Source organism: Canis lupus, chromosome 15 (assembly GCF_003254725.2).
Source record: "Canis lupus dingo isolate Sandy chromosome 15, ASM325472v2, whole genome shotgun sequence".
In the NCBI taxonomy this organism is placed as follows: Eukaryota; Metazoa; Chordata; class Mammalia; order Carnivora; family Canidae; genus Canis; species Canis lupus.
This window is the reverse complement of record NC_064257.1, coordinates 9,280,476-9,299,652: the sequence shown is the minus strand read 5'-3', so window position 1 is coordinate 9,299,652 and position 19,177 is coordinate 9,280,476. Positions and strand designations below refer to the sequence as shown.

At 42.2% G+C, this 19,177-nt stretch overlaps 2 protein-coding genes across 2 annotated transcripts in view; both read right to left on the bottom strand.

Annotated features, from left to right (window-relative positions):
• TXNDC12 (thioredoxin domain containing 12) overlaps positions 1–19,177 on the bottom strand; it is a 29,571-nt gene that overhangs the window by 8,635 nt on the left and 1,759 nt on the right. Inside the window, exon 2 of the mRNA XM_025420071.3 lies at positions 7,169–7,229. Coding sequence (XP_025275856.1) covers positions 7,169–7,229 — 61 coding nt within the window. The remainder of the gene's footprint in view (positions 1–7,168; positions 7,230–19,177) is intronic.
• On the bottom strand, positions 3,098–4,930 carry KTI12 (KTI12 chromatin associated homolog). The gene has a single exon (XM_025420069.3). The coding sequence runs from the start codon at positions 4,878–4,880 to the stop codon at positions 3,861–3,863; it is 1,020 nt and encodes a 339-aa protein (XP_025275854.3). The 5' UTR covers positions 4,881–4,930; the 3' UTR covers positions 3,098–3,860.

Below are 19,177 nucleotides of genomic sequence, written 5' to 3'. Positions count from 1 at the left end.
GGTGGCTCAGCGGTTTAGGGCCGCCTTCAGCCCAGGGCCTGATCCTGGAGACCCCGGATTGAGTCCCATGTCAGGCTCCCTGCATGGAGCCTGCTTGTGTCTCTGCCTCTCTCTCTCTGAGTCGCTCATGAATGAATGAATGAATGAATGAATGAATGATTAATAAAATCTTTAAAAAAAAAAGGAAAGAAAAAGGTGGGGGTGGGTGGGAGAGAACCAGACTCCCCGCTGAGCAGGGAGCCCAAAGCAGGGCTTGATCCCAGGACCCAGAGATCACAACTTGAGCCCTAAGCAGATGCTTAACCAACTGAGACACCCAGGCACCCCTCTTTTTTTGTTTTTAAAGATCTATTTATTTATTTAGGGAGAGCACAAACATGTGGCGGGAAGGAGCGGGTACAGGAGCAGGGAGAATCTTAAGCAGGCTCCACACTGAGGCTGATCTCAATGGGGCTTGAGCTCACGACCCTGAGATGAAACCTAGAGTCGGAAACTTAACTGACTGAGCCACCCAGGAGCTCCCAGACTTGGGGTTTCCTAAGGTTAAGAACTTAGCTCTTTCCACATGCCTTACATCTGGCACATAGAATATTACTGATAACAAACACTTATGTAGCATTTACTATGTAGCAGGCACTATTCCAAATATACATAATTAATTTAGAAACTGTCAAATGAATTATTCAGCTACTTCATTAGAGACCTACTACCTACTTCATTAGAGACCTACTACAAATCTGGGATGGATCTGTGCCTCTAATACTTGTAAAAGCTTATAAACCAAACAGGGCAAACTTATGTGAGAAGTGGGATCTAAGTAATCACAGTAATAATAGCCAAAATCTAACCATTTTATACATTGCGCTATGTACTTTACATGCATTATATCATTTAAATCCTCACTACAGGGCAGCCCAGGTGGCTCAGTGGTTTAATGCTGCCTTCAGCCTGGGGCCTGATCCTGGAGCCCCAGGATTGAGTCCCATGTTGGGCTCCCTGCATGGAGCCTGCTTCTCCCTCTGCCTGTTGTCTCTGCCTCTCTCTCTGTGTCTCTCATGAATAAATAAAATCTTAAAAAAATAATAATAATTCCTCACTACAGGGGCGCCTGGTGGCTCAGTCAGTTAAGCATCAGACTTTGTTTCAGGTCACGACCTCACAGTCCTGGGGTCAAGCCCTGGGACTACTGGCTCCTTGCTCAGCAGAGGGTCTGTTTCTCCTTCTCCCTCTGCCCCTTCCCCTGCTTGTGTTCTCTCTCAAATAAATAAACAAATCTTTTAAAATAAATAAATCCTCACAACAATCCTAAGGTATATACTATTACTGTTCTCAAATAGAAATGAGAAAATTGAGACTAAGACTCCTAAGAGATTAAATATATGGCCCCAAAAAACCTAGGTTCTGCCACTTACTAATTCATGAAGTCTGACACCAAAACCAATGCTCTTTCTGTTACTGTCTACTTCATTTTAGGATGGCAATCCACAATCAATAATTAACTAACTTTAAATCAGAGAAGAGGTTGGAAAAGGCCTTACAAGCTGCCTAGGCCAAGCCTCCATTTCATTCCGGAATTATAATGTATCATCTAATACGTTATATATAATTATAATATATCCAATATATTTCATATAACAAAGGGTGGTCCAGACTGCCTGAAGAAACACATGACCAACCAAGGCAGCCCATCCTTTTAATAGCTCCATGCACTTACAGAGCAGTTTAGAATGCCTTGCTCCCTCCTCTCTCCTAAGCAAACTTCTATTTATCCTTCTAGAGCAGACATCAGCAAACTAGGGTCTGTAGACCTGATTCAACACACTACCTGCTTCTGTAGAGCTGTCAGATACAAATTCCTTTTCATTTTTAAATGGTTGAAAAACAAATTAAAAAATAGTACCTTGTGGTATGTTAAGAATAAACATACTTTACCTTTCGGTGTAGTATTAAAATATACTGTTGCATACTTACTGTATATGGCTGCTCTTGTGCTACAATGTGCTACAGTTAATAAGCTGCAACAGAGACCTTATGGCCTACAAAACCTATGGCCTTCACCCTCTGTGAAGCTTTCCCAAAACGACCTTCTCTCAAACAGCTAATTAGTCCTTTCCTCCTCTGGGTTTCCAAAGCATTCTGTCTTCATCCTGCAACCACCAGCCCTTTTCATCCCATAATCATGTCTACATGTGTGTATTTTTCACCAAACTATTAGTTCTCATGGGCAAAGACTACCTCTAATTTATCTTTGAAAATCACAAGTGCTTGCTGGGGATTTACCCCAAAGATACAGATGCAATGAAATACCAGGACACCTGCACCACAATGTTTATAGCAACAATGTCCACAACAGCCAAACTGTGGAAGGAGCTTCGGTGTCCATTGAAAGATGAATGGATAAAGAAGATGTGGTGTATGTATACAATGGAATATTACCTCAGCCATTTGAAACGACAAATACCCACCATTTGCTTCGCAGGGATGGACCTGGAGGATATTATGCGGAGTGAAATAAGTCAATCAGAGAAAGACAAACATTATATGGTCTTATTCATTTGGGGAATATAAAAAATAGTGAAAGGGAATAAAGGAGAAAGGAGAGAAAATGTTTGGGAAATAACAGTGAGGGAGACAGAACACGAGAGACTCCTAATTCTGGGAAATGAACAAGGGGTGGTGTAAAGGGAGGTGGGCGGGGGTTGGGGTGACTGGGTGACGGGCACTGAGGGGGGCATTTGATGGGATGAGCACTGGGTATTATGCTATATGTTGGCAAATTGAACTCCAATAAAAAGAAATTAAAAAAAAAAGAAAATCACAAGTACTGGTAAGGTAGGTACCCACCATTTAAGGAAATCAATGAAAGAATTAAAGAAGCTTACGGTGATACTTGCCTTGAAATACAGAATGAAGCACAACAGTTATAGAAGTGTTAATTGCCCTAAGCTAGAGCAAAATATATAGTCTCTCACTAAGCACTGCCAAAGCACTACTTTGGTCAAAGGCATAATAGTGACGTAACATTCAGATACACATATATTAAGTAAGTTACATGAATAACATTAAGTTATATTAAGTGAAAAAGATTCCAGCCAACTTTCTTCTCCTAAAAGATTTTATTAGATGAAATAGTAGTTGTCTTTCACTTCCACCAAAACCAAAGCTTCCCAAGCACAGAAACCCGTGGATATATCTGTGACCTTTGGCTCCGGGACAGATTAGCAAAAAGTAGGCAGAGTACTCAAAAAATTATGATATGAAAGAAAGGCCAGTACAGATGCAGACCTGAGCCATCTTCAGGTTTTGTTCATAACTGTTTTAAGACAACCCACCCATCCAGTCTGTGCTCCCACAGTTCAGATGGGGAAAATCCATGTCTGATATGTCAAGTAGAACCCAATCTAAACAAACTCTGTCCACCTGACTGTCCCCTGGAGAAATTTGCCAAGATCCTCCGAGCCAGTTCTCTCTTTTCTTTAGTTTCAATCTATGCTGTAAACACAAGGCCTAGCACAGAGGAAAGTGTGAGTAAATCAATCACAGCAGCTCTGCCACCACACATCAACATGCCCTGCAGACACTGAAATTAGTCGATCAAGGGATCCCTGGGTGGCACAGCGGTTTGGCGCCTGCCTTTGGCCCAGAGCGCGATCCTGGAGACCCGGGATCGAATCCCACGTCGGGCTCCCGGTGCATGGAGCCTGCTTCTCCCTCTATGTCTCTGCCTCTCTCTCTCTCTGTGAGTATCATAAATAAATTTAAAAATTTTTTTTTAAAAATAAAGAAATTAGTCGATCAAGAAACTTAGGGTAGTGGAGGTTAGACGAGGAGCCACGCCCCCCCCCCCCCCCCCCCCGCCCCTAGTGCAGGCTCTGGCTCAGATACTGCAGAAACATGTTGGCCAGCTGAGGCAGGTTCTCATTGTTGGGATGCATCTTGGTATAGGAAATAAACTGGCGGCGGAGGCGACTCAGTTCTGCCATGGTCAAAGGCCGGGTAAACCGCAGGTGCTCCGTGGTGCCAGGAAGCTTAAGCAGGTCTCCAGGGACCGCGCTCTTCTGCGCTTCCATCAGTCCCGCCAACACCTGGCTCGTGACCTGATCCAACTGGTGCAAAAAGCTGCCGGAGGCAAGGGGCTGGGACTGTGTAGACTGATGAGGCGGAGGGGCCTGGTTCTCAAACAAGGCAGCCCGAATCTCGGCCAGGGGCAACGGCGCCTCTAAGCCTACCAAGGTGAACAGCGGTCGGTCCCAGCGGTTCCGAGAGTCTGGAGCCTCAAAGCGCACCCTCAGGGCTTCCATAAGCTCGGGGGGGTAAGACGCACTGGACCCGAGGTTTGCAGATTCTTCGAATTCTGGAGTCCCAAGAGCCGGGAGAGCGGGCGCCGCGGTCTCCTGCTCCGCTTCCTGAGGCTTGGCGGCCCAGGGCTCCCTGCGGACCGCGGCGCCCGCCGCCAGGGGTCTCCCTCCGTCCTCAGCGCGCGGCCTCTGACCCGCACCGCCATTCCGGCCAGGGTCCGCCGCCGCCCGAGGCCCCGCGCTCACACTGCCCGGCCGCACGCAATACACCAAGCAGAGTGGGGTGCGCGCCGCCCGCGCGAGGCAGTAGAGCTCGTAGCGGAAGCCCTTGATGTAGTTAAGCGAGTCCAGGATGACCACGTCGCGGCGGCTCAGGCGCCGCTCCACCGCGGCTCGCAGGGCGCCGCGCAGCGCCTTCTCCCGGGCGGAGTCGCCGTACACGGTCGCGTCCTCCGCGCCCAGCACCGCCGCGTCGTCCACCACGCACACCGCGCGGCCCTCGGCCGCCAGCGCCCCGCGCAGCTCCTCGGCGCGCCGGCTCCTGCCGCTGTACGGCAGCCCGCACAACACCACGAGCGGCATCCCGGCGGGGAGCGGCCGTTCGCGGCCGCCGAGCGTCACTTCCGGGCGGCCGACGTCACCGACGCAAACCGGAAGGCCACGCACTTCCGACCCCACCCGAGTCCCACGGACTGTCCCACGGGACCTGCTGTTGCTATGGCAACACGAGTTGGCTCCGAGGAGACCCAGGACCTGCTCGCTCAGGAAGGTGATGGAAACTAGAACGACGGGTTAGTTATGTCAAGAGGCCTCGAAAGGATGGGAGCCCTCTGTGGCCAAAGGCGAAGTCCGGCCATTATCCATAATGGGGCCTGAAGGAGCTTAAACACTGCAAGACAGTCCGCACCATATTCAGCACAGGACCGGGAACAAATGCTAGTTTCCGTCCATTCCTTACACCCAGTGACTCTCAGAAACGGTTAACTCCATAACCATTTCAATCACTCAACCTCTCCACGACTGGGAATTCGGAAATGAACACCAGGCAGTTCCCGCGAAGGTGGTTAAGGGTCTGAACGGGAAAAATCAAGCACCTACAAGGAGAGTCAGACATCCTACAACGGATAGAGTAGGTTGGGATGTAAAGGTATGGAAGAGAAAAACAAAGTGCCCCCAAAACTCACTTAAGACCTTATGTAGGAGTAGTCATTTGCTTTAGAACTTCAAACCTATTTTTTGTTCTTCCTTGGTAAGGTTGCCTGATTAAATACAGGATGCCTGGTTAAATTTGAATTTCAGATAAGCAACAAAAAATATTTTTACTATTTCTCAGATATTGAATGGGCATATTTAAAATTACTCCTTGTTTACCCAAAATTCAAATTTAACTGGGAGTCCTTATTTTTCTTTGTTAAGTCTGGTAACCCTGCTCTACAGAATGTGTGAGCCTCGTGCCATGAAGCTGTAGGATCTGTTCTAGCCAAAGCAAGCATTATGCAGTTGAAAAACAAGGGCTTGGATTGCACAGGTACACTTATTATGCAGATTTTTTTTTACAGTACCGTAAATGTATTTTCTCTTCCTTATGATTTCCTTTAGCTTACTCTGTTGTAAGAATACAGTATGTAATACATATAACATACAAAATATGTGTTAATTGACTGTTTATGTTACCGGTTTTCGGTTTTGGGGGGACTCAAATGTTACATGCAGATTTTGAGCATCCCTAACCGCCCCTAGCACTATTCAAAAGTCAACTGTAATTTTGCAGGTGCAGAAGTGTGTTGCTGTGCAAGGATGTGTATATATAAAGTAGATGCACATATACTGGGTCTTTGTATCTCTCCAGTATAGTATAAAACATTCAAGTACCGGTTGTGTCACTAGCTGTATAATCTATTGACAAGTTATTTAATCATCAGTGTCTCATTTTCCTCTTGTGTAAAATAGTAACAGTTCTTATTCCACAGGCTGAACCAACCCCATAGGTTATAAGGATTAAATAAATGAATGCATGTAAAGCACTTAGATCTGTGGTTAGCCTTCCCTCCCCTGCTCCGCCTTTTCTTCCTCCTTTGCATCACCTATGTGCATCAGTGCATAGGCTAAACCTAACTGAAACTTAATACTATTCACCTTGAGACTGTTAGGCAGTGTGGGTTACTGGTTGAGTGCAGGCTCCGAAGCCAGAGTGCCTGGGTTTGAATCTTGGCTCCACCACATACTAGCTGTGTGATCTTAAGCAAGTTACTTAACTGCTCTGTGCCTTAAGTTGTCTCATCTCTAAAATGAAGGTAACAGTAGTACCCACCTCAAAAGAGTTGTTATGAGAATTAAATAAATTAATTCAAATTATTCAATGTCTGGTGCAAAATAAGCACTTATTATTAGTATTTTTTGTTATCATCAGGCAACTACTAAGTTCTGGCTCTGGCATAACTTTTCATGTGAAATTAATGTTAAGCTGATGGCTGGAAAGTGTTTCACTAGCATAAATAACCTATTGAATGTATTTTTTTAAATCTCTAGGTCCAACATGGGGTTGAACGGTTAAACTCACAACACTGAGATTAAGAACTGCATGCTCTGGGATGCCTGGGTGGCTCAGCGGTTGAGAGGCTGCCTTCAGCCCAGGCCATGATCCTGGAGTCCTGGGATTGAGTCCCACATCGGGCTCCCTGCACGGAGCCTGCTTTTCCCTCTACCTATGTCTCTGCCTCTCTCTCTCTCTGTGTGTCTCTCATGAATAAGTAAATAAAATCTCAAAAAAAAAAAAAAAAAAAAAAAAAAAAAAAGAATTGCATGCTCTATCTGACTGTGCCAGCCAGGTATCCCTTCCACTATAAATAACTTAAAACCGTATCTTGTACCTGGCAGCTGCTTCCTTCTTCCCATCTTCTAGTGTCCTCCAATGAATGTGATCTCCAAAACCTGGAAGAAAAGAGCCTTATAAACATTCACCCATGAACAACGAGCAAAGACTCAAAAAGAAATGTGGCATGTTCACAAGGTATCCATAAAAAAGCTTTCCTCTGTCAAGAGCATGGTGTTCAAGTCACAGCTCCACAACTTTCTAGGTGTATAGGACCATTCAACTGAAGGTCAACTTCAATTTTCTTTTATATCTATAAAACAGAGATAACATCACCTAATTCATAGTTTTTAAGATTAAATAATGGCTGTGAAATGCTTTGTAAACTAACACCGAGTATGCAAATAATACTATAAGAATGAATGAGAATTTTCTACAGAGTAAACATAAATTAGGTCATCCAAATCATTACTAGTTGAAGACAATACAGCAACATAGATTTAGAGTCAGACATATATGGGTAAGTGACTCTACTACCTATTAAATGTGTGAATACAGTAAATTCTCCAAGTCTCAATTTCTTCATCTTTAAAATCAAGATAATAATACCTACCTCCAAGTGTTGGTGTAAAGATTAAATGACATAAAAGTATTTAAAGCTACTCTTGGGACATCTGGGCAGCTCAATGGTTGAGTGTCTGCCTTTGGCTCAGGTGGTGATCCCAGGATCCTGGGATCGAGTCCTGCATCAGGGTCCCCACAGGGAGTCTGCTTCTCCCTCTGCCTAGGTCTCTGCCTCTCTCTCTCTCTGTGTCTCTCATGACTAAATAAATAAAATCTTAAAAAATAAATAAAGCTAGTCATTCCCCACACTTCTGCCAGAGTGATCTTTTAAAATCACATCTCTGCTGGGTAAAAACCTTTCAGAGGCTCTCCAATTATCTAAAAAAAAGGTCAAACTCTGATAGCAGGCCTTACACAGCCTTTCAGAATATGGCATCTGCCCATCTCCCCAGGCTTACATACAAAACTACATACAAAACATACTACATACATACATACAAAACCACATACAAAAACTACTTTCATTTCCTTAGGCTTGCCGCCTCCTCTGCCTTTCCTTCCACCCTTGCTTCCAATTCATTCTTCAAGTACAAACCTAGAGCACATCATTACTTCTGGTAAATCTCCCTTACTCCCAGAGCACCTGGGTGGGATCAGTTGGTTAAGCATCTGACTTCAGCTCAGGTCATGATCTCAAGGTCCTGGGACTGAGCCCAACATAGGGCTCCTTGCTCAGTAGAGAGTCGGCTTCTTTCTCTGCCTTCCCCCTGCTCAGGCTCGCTTGCTCTGTCTCTCCCAAATAAATAAAATCTTAAAAAATTTTTTTTCCCTGACTCCCAAAGCACCCCATTCTTGCCCCATCACAGCAGTTCCCAGGCTGAATTGTAAATGTTTATGTGCCTGTCTCCCTCACTCTAAAGGGAATTCTCTAAGGGCTGAGATCATATCTGTCTTATTTCCTCCTGTTTCCCCAGCGTTGAGCACTACACATGGTCATAGTAAGTGCTCCATAAAATATTTTTTTGTGTAAATGAATCTTATTTAGGCCATACCATGTAAATGACCTAATTTGATATCTGGAAAATGTTGAGTGATTATAATAATGCTGTCATTTATTGGTGACCTTATATGTGCTCATGTTAACTACACATTATCTCATTTAAATTTGGCCTGAACAATAACCCTTTTTATGTTTCCCTATACTTCTGTTTTCTCATCAGTAAAATAAGTAAAATAATAGCTACATCTCATAAGATTGTTACTGAATATTACATAAGAAATACTATAGTTATTAACTTAGCAAACTGCTTAACATTTTATAAATGATCAGTATATAGCAGCTTTGTTTGTTCTTCTTTACAGCTGAGATTTCAAAGGCTCAGAGGAGTTACACAACCTGGAGCAGGTCACATTGCTGGTAAATAGCCAAGCCGGGATTTAAACTTCAATTTTATGACCCCTCGGTTATTACACTATTTTTCAGGTCCTTCTTTCCCAGAAGTAAATTCCAATTTTCATCATTGTTACCACAGGGGAATAAACAGATCATTCAGATTAGCACATGGAGGCAGTGTCCAAACTAATCATCATCACTTTTCATTCCCAACAGCATGGGCTGCTAGCCAAGAGAAAACGTGTCATTTGCCAAGCGCCTAAAGTCTAATCCTGAAGAGTCAATGATTAAGTGAGAGTGAAACTGGAACAACTAGAAGGTGCCTAATGTGACTGATCACCATCATTCTACCTTTCAATACCTAAACTCAGGCAACTGAACCCTGCTTTGGTGAGATGCCTAACTAGACAGTCTGGAGGGATATCTACCTACAAAACAATAAAATCCTAGATAAAATGGACTTTCAAAATATACTCACTGGGCTCACAGTAATAAACACAAATCCAAAGTAAGCTAAAACCAGATGAAGAATAGTGAACAACAGGCAAAAGGGAAGGCTGACCTGAAAGCAAATGTTCATTACAATAGAGCAAAATGGAGAAGATAAATCTGAGACTCAATATTAAACCAACTCAAAAAAGATTAAAGTGGTAATACCCCCAGGTTTCTAGGCAAATCCAATACCAAACCTGTCTGGAGTAAAGTACTCCCCTCTTTAGGCCTCCAGAATAGCCAAAGATGAATAACAATTATGAGTTTACAATCCTAGAGCCCCAAACATGTAAGAAAACAAGCTACCAGAAGTAAGATTCAGCAGAAGCAACAGATAGATTTAGACCCCTGAGGATTTCAGGTATTAAAATTATCAGCCATTGGATACAAAATAACTATGTATGAATGTTTAAAGAAGTAACACAGGGGATCACAAAAATGGGAATGCAATATGCAAAATAAATAGGCAAATCTATAAAGGCACCAAACAGGACTTTTAGAAATTAAAAATATATAAGAGTACCTGGCTAAGTCAGTAGAGCATTTGATCTTTGTTCTCAAGGTTGTGAGTTCAAACCCCACATTAGGCATGGAGCCTACTTTCAAAAAAATGTTGGGGTGCTTAGTGGCTCAGTTGGTTAAGTGTCTGACTCTTGATTTCAGCTCAGGTCATGATCACAGGATCATGAGATCAAGCTCTGTGCTGGGCTTGTGCCTAGGACTCTCTTTCTCCCTCTCCCTCTGCCCCCTCCCTGCTTCATTCTCTCTCTTTCTCTCTCTCTCTAAAAAAGAAAAAAAAAGTTTTTTTGAATTACTGAAATAAAAAAATCAATGGATATTCAGTGATAAAAAGAAATGAGCTATAAAGCCACAAAAATACATGGAGGAACCTTAAATGCATATTGCAAAGTGAATGATGCCAATCTGAAAAGGCTACATAATAAATGATTCCAACTACATGACACTCATGAAAAGGCAAAAGTATGAGATTGTAAAAAGATCAGTGGTTGCCAGGGGTTCATAAGGGAGGGTCAGATGAGTAGATGGAACACAGAATGTTCATAGCAGTGAAATTATTCTGTATGATTCTGTAAGGGCAGATATACGTTATTACAGGCTAAACTGTGTCTACCCCACCAAACTGATAGGCTGAAGTCCTAAACCACAATACCTCAGAATATGATTGTACTTGGAGACAGGATCTTTAAAGAGATAATTAAATTGAAATGAGGTCATTAGTGTGGGCCCTAATCCATTATAGCTGGTGTCCTTCTAAAAAGAGATTAGGACATAGACACATATAAAGGGAAGACCATGTGAAGACACAAAAAGAAGACAGCCATCTACACATAGAAACCAATCCTGCCAACCACTGACCTTGAACTTCTAGCCTCTAGAACCTGAGAAAATAAATTTTTGTTGAACCAAGTCTGTAGAATTTGTTATGGCAGCCCTAGCAAATTCATATATATATCATTATATATTTGTCAAAATCCATAGAAGGTACAGCACAAAGGTGAACCCTAATGTAAACCAGGGACTTTAGTTAATAATAATGTATCAATACTGGCTCATCAATTGTAACAAATGTGCCAAAATTAATGCAAAATGTTAATAATAGAGAAAACCAAAACCCTAGAGTGGGAAAAGTGAGGACTTACATGGGCACTCTTTTTTCAGCTCAACTTTTCTATAGACCTTACACTGCTCAAAAAACAAAATACATTGGAGGGGTGCCTGGCTGGCTCAGTTGCAAGAGTGAGCAATTCTTGATCTCCAGGTTGTGAGTTCAAGTCCCATGCTGGGTGTAGAGATTAGTAAAATGTGTGTGTGTGTGTGTGTGTGTGTGTGTGTGTAGATAGGTAGATAGATATAGACATGTATATATGTATAAATATAAATATAGGCAGCCCAGGTGGCTCAGCGGTTTAGCACCACCTTCAACCCAGGGCATGATCCTGGAGACCCAGGATCAAGTCCCACATGGGGCTCCCTGCATGGAGCCTGCTTCTCCCTCTGCCTGTGTCTCTGCCTCTCTCTCTCTCTCTTTCTGTCTCTCATGAATAAATAAATAATATCTTAAAAATAAATAATATATATAATAAACTTTAAAAATTTTAAAATAAAAAAAATAAAAAAAATTTTTTAAATAAAAAAATTCAATGGATAGGTTAAAACAGCAAATTAGAGGCAGGTGGGGAGAAAAATTAGAAGTTATCCAGACTGCAGCATAGAGAGATAAGGACAATAGAAAATGTGAAGGAGAGGGATGCCTGAGTGGCTCAGCGGTTGAGCATCTGCCTTTGGCTCAGGGCGTGATCCTGGGATCCAGGATCAAATCCCACATCAGGCTCCCTGCTTGGAGCCTGCTTCTCCCTCTGCCTGTCTGTCTCTCTCTCTCTCTCTCTCTCTCTCTCTCTCTCGTGAATAAATAAATAAAATCTTAAAAAAAAATGTGAAGGAGAGGCCAAGAGAAATTGAGTAGATCAAGAAAACTAGTATTAAAAAATTGGGAGTTTCAGGGGGTACCTCAGTGGCTCAGTCAGTTGAGTGTCAGACTCTTGAATTTGGCTCAGGTCATGATCTCAGGGTTGTGAAATCAAGCCCTACATCAAGCTCCATGCTCAATAGAGTCGTCTTGAGATTCTCTCTCCCTCCCTCCCCTCTGCTCCACCCCCTGGCTTCCACTTGTTCCCTCCATCAATAAATGGAGGCACCTGGGTGGCTCAGTTGGGTGGGATGCTGCCTCCTGCTTTGGTCATGATCTCAGGTCCTAGGATCAATCCCTGCATCAGGCTCCCTGCTCAGCAGGAAGTCTCCTTCTCCCTCTCTTTCATATTCTGTCCCAAATAAATAAATAAAATCTTTTTAAAAAGTAAATAAATAATTTTTTAAATTATAGTTTCAGAATGAAAAGATGAAAGAAAAGGACATAACTGAAAAAAATAATATCACTAGGGTGGACGCTGGTTGATTGGGGAACAAAAGTGGAAGGAAAAATACCTCTTGAAATATTAAACCATGTTAGTGTATTACCCACTTAAAATACATTTGCATCTTTTAAAAAGAAAAAAATAGCTGAGAATTTTCAAGAACTGAGATAAAACATGAATTTGCAGATATATGAAGCACAATGTATAATAACTGGGACAAATTATGAAATCAAAATACACACATTTAAACTGTAGTGAAACTGCAGAACCACAAAAATATTAAGACCTTAAAATCAGTTCAAAGACAACATATCTCCTACAAAAGAGTTTAAAAAATCAACAGGAGCAAACTAGAAATCAGAAGAAAACAGAGTATCAACTTCAAAATACTGAAAAGAAAGTATCTCTAAACTTAGAATTATGTGCCTCGCAAAACTATCAAAAACAAGGGCAAAACAGAGAGTTTTAAAAAAACTAAGGTATTTTTCCACCATCTAGTATTCACAATTAACTATTATTTCAATAAACAGACATTCATTACATAGTATTAGTGGTCAAGAGCATAAACATAGGTAGCGATTAAGAGCATAAACTGGACCTAGACTCCCTGGGTTGAATCCTAGGGCTGCAGCTTACTAGCTGCATGACTTTGGGCAAATTACTTACCCTCAATTTCCTCAGCTGTGGATAACTGAGGATAACAACAGTGTCTACCTTTTAGGATTGCTGTGAGGACTGGGAAAATGAATACATTAAAGAACTCCAGCATCTGGGATTGGAGAATTGCTACAAGTATTTCCTATTAATACAATATGCAAGGAGGCACTATTCTAAGTACTTTACAAATATTGATCCTCATAATAACCCTAGAGGTAGGTACTCTTATGAATCCCATTTTACAGATCAGCAAACTGAGACACAAAGTCTAAATAACTTTCCCAAATTCTTTATCACTAGTATCAGAGCTGAGATCTGAACCTAGGCAGGCAAGGTCCAGATTCCTTGCTTTTATTCACTAAACAATGGTGTCCCTCGAAGTAGAAGGAGGAAGAATAAAGAGGCAAAGGAGGGAGCAGACAATGCCCAGCCCGTAAACCACTGTAAAGACTCTAGCTTTTACTAAGCTCTTGGGTTTTGAGCAGAGTAGTAACATGATGTGGTCTAGGATTATTTCACCTTCTATGCTGAAAACAGACCATTGTGGGGTGTTATGAATTGAATTGAACCTCATAAGAAAGGGACATTGGAGTCCTAACCCCCAGGACTGTGATCTTATTTGGAAATAGGGTCTTTACAGAGGTTATCAAGTTGAAATGAGGTCATCAGGGTGGGCCCTAACTCAGTGTGACTGGTCTCTATATAAAAAAGGGAAACGTGGACACAGATATGCACACAGGGAGAGCATCTACAAGGAGAGAGGCCTAACACAGATCCATCCCTCACTATTCAGAGGGAGCCCATCCTGTTGATTTCATACTTCTAGCCTCCAGGACTGTGAGACAAATTTCTGCTGTTTAAGCCACAGTCTGTAGTACTTTGTTACTGTAGCACCAGTAAACTAATATAGATGGGGAAAGCAAAAATAAATGAGACTAGTAAAGTGGATACTGCAATAATCCAGGCAAACGATGATAATGGTTTGGGCCAGCTGAGATGGTAACGAGTGTGAGATATGATAGGAGTCTGGATGGATATATTTCGAAGGCAAAGACAAAAGGATTTTGCTATGGATAAGGGGTGAGAGAGTTAAGGACAACTGTAAGGTTTTGGCTTTGGCAACTGGAAGAATGGAATTGCCATGAACAGAATTGGGAGAGAGAGAGTTAGAGTGAATTTTGGAAAGAAACGTTAAGAGCTTAAGGGCACCTGGGTGGCTCAGTTGGTTAAGTGACTGCTTTCGGCTCAGGTCATGATCTCAGGGTCCTGGGATCAAGCCCAGTGTGTTGACTCCATGCTCAGCAGAGTCTGCTTCTCCCTCTGCCTCTGCCCCCGCCGCCAACTCGTGCTTTGAGACTATCTCTCAAATAAATACAATCTTTAAAAAAATAAAATAAAGAGTTCAAATTTGGATATGTTCATTTTGAGATGCTTACTAGACACCCAAGTAGAGATGCTGAATAGGCAATTGAATGTCTGAGGCTGAAATTCAAGGGAAAGTTATCAGAATGTGGATGTTAGTTAAGCCCTAAGACTGAATAAGATCACCAAGGAGTGAGTGTAGATGGAGAGGGAGTCTAATAGCCCTGGAGCACTCCCACGTCAGGTTCAAGAAGAACCAACAGGACAAGACAAGGAACTGGTAGTGAGATCAGCAGAAAGCTAACCATGGATGGAGCCCTGGAATCCAAGTGTTTCCAAGATATTTCAAGAAGGATGATCAACTTGAATGAATCAACTTAACGGATGCTCCTGTTAAATCAGAAATCATCACAATGTTTAGCAAGTGGAGAATAATGCTGACCTTGACAAGACCTGTTTCGATTAGTAGAGTGGGATAAAAGCATGATTTAGAGCAAGATCAATGTAGCCCAGGGGAAGAATTAGAGGAGTGCCCACAACTCTTGCACAGAATTTTGCTGGCAACTACCAGAGGGAACAGTGAGGAGAGGAAGGGTTTTTATTAAATATAGAGGAAAGAATAGGGCTGTTGAAAGCTGATAGAAAAATGACATAAGGGGATCTCCTGGGTGGCTCAGTGGTTTGATGCCTGCCTTTGGCCCAGAGCCTGATCCTGGAGCCCCAGAATCGAGTCCCACCTCGGGCTCCCTGCATGGAGCCTGCTTCTCTCTCTGCCTATGTCTCTGCCTCTCTCTCTCTCTCTCTTTCTCTGTGTGTCTCTCATGAATAAAGTCTTAAAAAAAAAAAAAGAAAAATGACATAATAAAGGTAGGACAATTGATGATACAGGAAGGAACAGTCAATAATATCTTGAACAGGTGAAAGAAAATGGGAGTTACTACTCAAATAGGGGGATCAGCTTTTGCTAGGAGCACAGATAGTTTATCCAGCAGACAGGGGAGGAAGAATATACGGACGCTAGTACTAGAAGGTGGGTAGATGTAGTGATGACAATTTTTGAAAGTCCTCTTCCAACTGCTTCTGTCTCTCTCTCTTTTTCTTTTTTTGTCTCCTATTAAATAGCAAGCATGGTCACCAGCTGAGAGCAAAGACTGTAGAGGAAGTATTGGGAAATACTTCCCAAGACAAAGGGTATGAAATAATCCTCTAGGGGAGAAGAACCAAAGAAACTAAAAGAACAAAAAAACAGGCACATTTCAGGAAGAAAATGATTCCAGAAGACCTGATACAAGGAATAGTGAACAAAGAAACTGACAAACATGTAGATAAATCTAAATATTTTCTGTACAAAAAAATGTTAATGCTCAATTTGTAGAGTTAAAAAAACCAAAACAAAACTAAAGCACTGAACAACAATTGCTAATAAGTAAAGAGGAGGTGACTGAAGTTGAAATGCTCTAAGAACCTCTTACCATTAGAGGGTTAGGGTATTAATGTTACATTTTGTAAGTATGCAAATAAAATTTCAAAAGTAACCACTAAAAGAATAGAACTAGAATGTCAACTTCCCAATCAATAATGGAGATAAAGTATGAACGAGAAAATACTCGACAGCATAATTTGAAACACTTCACTACATGTACAAAACTTCTTTGGAAATTCATATTAAAAAGTTCATTGGAGGGGCACCTGGGTCGCTCAGTCAGTTAAACGTCTGCCTTAGGCTCACATCATGATCTCAGGGTTCTGGAATTGAGCCCTGCATCAGGCTCCATGCTCTGCGGGGACTTGTGCACGTCCTCTAACAAATAGATAGTTTAAAAAAAAAAAAAAAAGTACATCAAAGGGTCACTTCCCTGGCTCAGCCAGTAAAACATGCAACTCTTGATCATGGGGTTGTGAGTTTGAGCCCCACATTGGGTGTAGAGATCACTTAAAAATAAAATCTTGAAAAAATAAAAATTACATTGGAATTTTTCATAATAGTAGTAATCACCACTATCATTTAATCCATATTGCATTCACTATGTGCCAAGTACTGTTTTCCATGCTTTCACATGGAAACTCTAAGTATCCCCATTTTACAGATGTGGAAGCTGAAGTTAAGCAGCTTGCCCAAGGTTACACCGCCAGTAAGTGGCAGAGCCAGGTCAAGACTCCAGGCGGTAGCCACGTGCTCTACTGCCTGTCTAGCAAAGACTGAGTGAACAAACAATGAAGGAATATGGCCTCACCAAAGCAGAATGAAAACACTGACTTCAGATCTGGAAAACTGGGTGCTTTTGCTTTCCTTCAAAAATAACTTAAAGTGTACAGGGTTAACCTTGTCACTAAAACCACCCACTTCCCTGACACCACGCATGCGTTCACGCGTGCCAACGTGGAACACGGGATGACAGTCCAGTTCCTGATGTGGCACAGGCACAGCCACTTCACGTAGGCCACTACTTGCAAGGTGAGCCGAAGGCGCCCACATCCAGCTGCCCTTTCCCTAAAACATCACCTTTAAAGGGGGAGGAGGGGAAGGGACCCTTTCTAAACATGGCTTTTATATCAGAATTTCCAAGGCCTTCATCTTAAAATTGTTTTCATGAACGAAGTGGGAGATATCAGAAAAGTATTTATTACACAACCTCCCAGGCTGACGAAATAAAGGGTCAGGTGTCAGAGCTGTAGCCAAGCCTCTAAAACAAGCAACACGGTACCTGAGAGGTAGAAAAACACTGTGGCTGAGGGAGTAGAGTCCAACTGCAGTGGAGCAGCCCCGGGTTGGAATCCTAGCTCCATCCTCTGCTTTCACAAATGCATAATATGACTAACAAAATATCGACCCCACAGGACTATTGTGAAGGGGCATAGTGTGGAAGGTAAACCCTTCATATGTGTCAGTGCTAAGTTTTTATTCCAGAGACTTGACAAAGTCCTCCGTTTCTGTTTCAGGTGGGAGAGCACAAGAACCACCCCCATTAAGAGCCTTCCCATTTCTCCTGCGAAGGCTCTACTGGAGTTCCTGCACTCTGAGGCCGGAGTGGTACATGGCTTACAAGCATGGCGTCTGGGGTTTGTACCCATTTATCAGCTGACTCCCTTGCCCCATTTAGGGTTCAGAGGGCCCCCATTTTGGGTTGTTCATCTGTGAAATGAGGATTATGAGAAAAAATACTACCCATCTTAGAGGGTTATCATGAGGATCAAACCAGTCAATACATGAAAAATGCACGCAACAGTGCCTGAAATATAATAAATGTACAGAAAACATTAGTCATTACAATCCTCCCCACAGGTGATAATATTCCAAATTTTTAGGACACAGAGAACGACAAAAATTATAGTTGACCCTTGAACAACATGGGTTTGAACTGCATGAATCTACTTATATGTGGATTTTTTTATAATACAGTGCCATGAATGTATTTTCTCTTCCTTATGATTTTAACTTTTTTCCTCTAGCTTACTTTATGATATAAAAACAGTATATAATACATATAACATAAAAAATATCTTGACTGTTTATGTTATTGGTAAGGCTTCTGATCAATAGAAAGCTATCAGTAAAGTTCTGGAAGAGTTATATGTTGATTTTTTTGACTATGGAGTGTGGGGGGATCAGCAGCCCTGCCCTTATGTTGCTCAAGAGTCAGATATATTCGAGAACACCATAATGTTAGATTTGAAAGGACTCTCAGGAATTATCTCTAGTTCAACACTCTCATTCAATAAGGAGTCCCCAGGGAAGACCAGAGCTGGCTACATGGTCTGACTAGCATTAAATCCCAGCCTCCTGATTCATCCAGTGCTCACAACACACCACCATACTTCCTGTTCTTAATGAAAACAGTACGGTCATTCGGTCTCTCCTCCATATAAACCAACAGACCATCTCCTGGAAACATCTGGGAAGAAATCTTAACTCATCAGAATTTTCAGGAACCACTGCTTCAGGTAGCACATTTTGGGTACATGGGCTCTATTTCCCAAGAATCCATACCCAAGAGACACAAAAAACAAAAGTTTGAAACATTATTAATTCCTTTCAGGAACAATTAAATATTCCTCCTTGGGAGGACATAATAATAAATATTAACTAAATTTAGCTTTCTAAGTTTCCAACACAATATTAAGTGCCTTTCATTTTTCCACTGAATCCTCACAACACAGACCTCCTTCCTCAGGATGGCTCTCCTAGAACCTCCTGCCCACAGTAAAGATGCTAGCTAGTGTCTGCAACTGCTTGCCTACTTGTCTTGACAGTCTTCAGACTAGAAGCTGAAAAGACAGGGATCTCAATGATCAGGTGTCTCATTCATTTCTTCTTCCAACAAATATTCCTGAGCATAAATGAGACAGAAATGGTCTTGGCGTACTGGGGCTTTCTTACAAAGTGACCCTCAACGTTGCTTCCATGGGGGTCCTTCCCCTTGAACATGTCCTTGCAGTGGAAGTCATGCTATGGTTTGTAAGGCTAGATAAAAATGCAATGCACTTCCACCTTGTTCTCTTGGAGCAGGCACTCTTAGAATCCAGTTGTCATGCTGTGAGGAAGCCCACACCTTGCCCATGAAAAAAAAAAACCACATGGAGAAGCCACTTGCTCAGCTGAGGCCCCAGACATGGAACCAAGGGATCTACCTTCCCCACTGTGCCTTGTTTGAATTCCTGACCCTCA

Coding starts and splice junctions, on each gene's coding strand:
- KTI12 (XM_025420069.3), bottom strand. CDS start 4,880: ATGCCGCTCGTGGTGTTGTGCGGGCTGCCGTACAGCGGCAGGAGCCGG.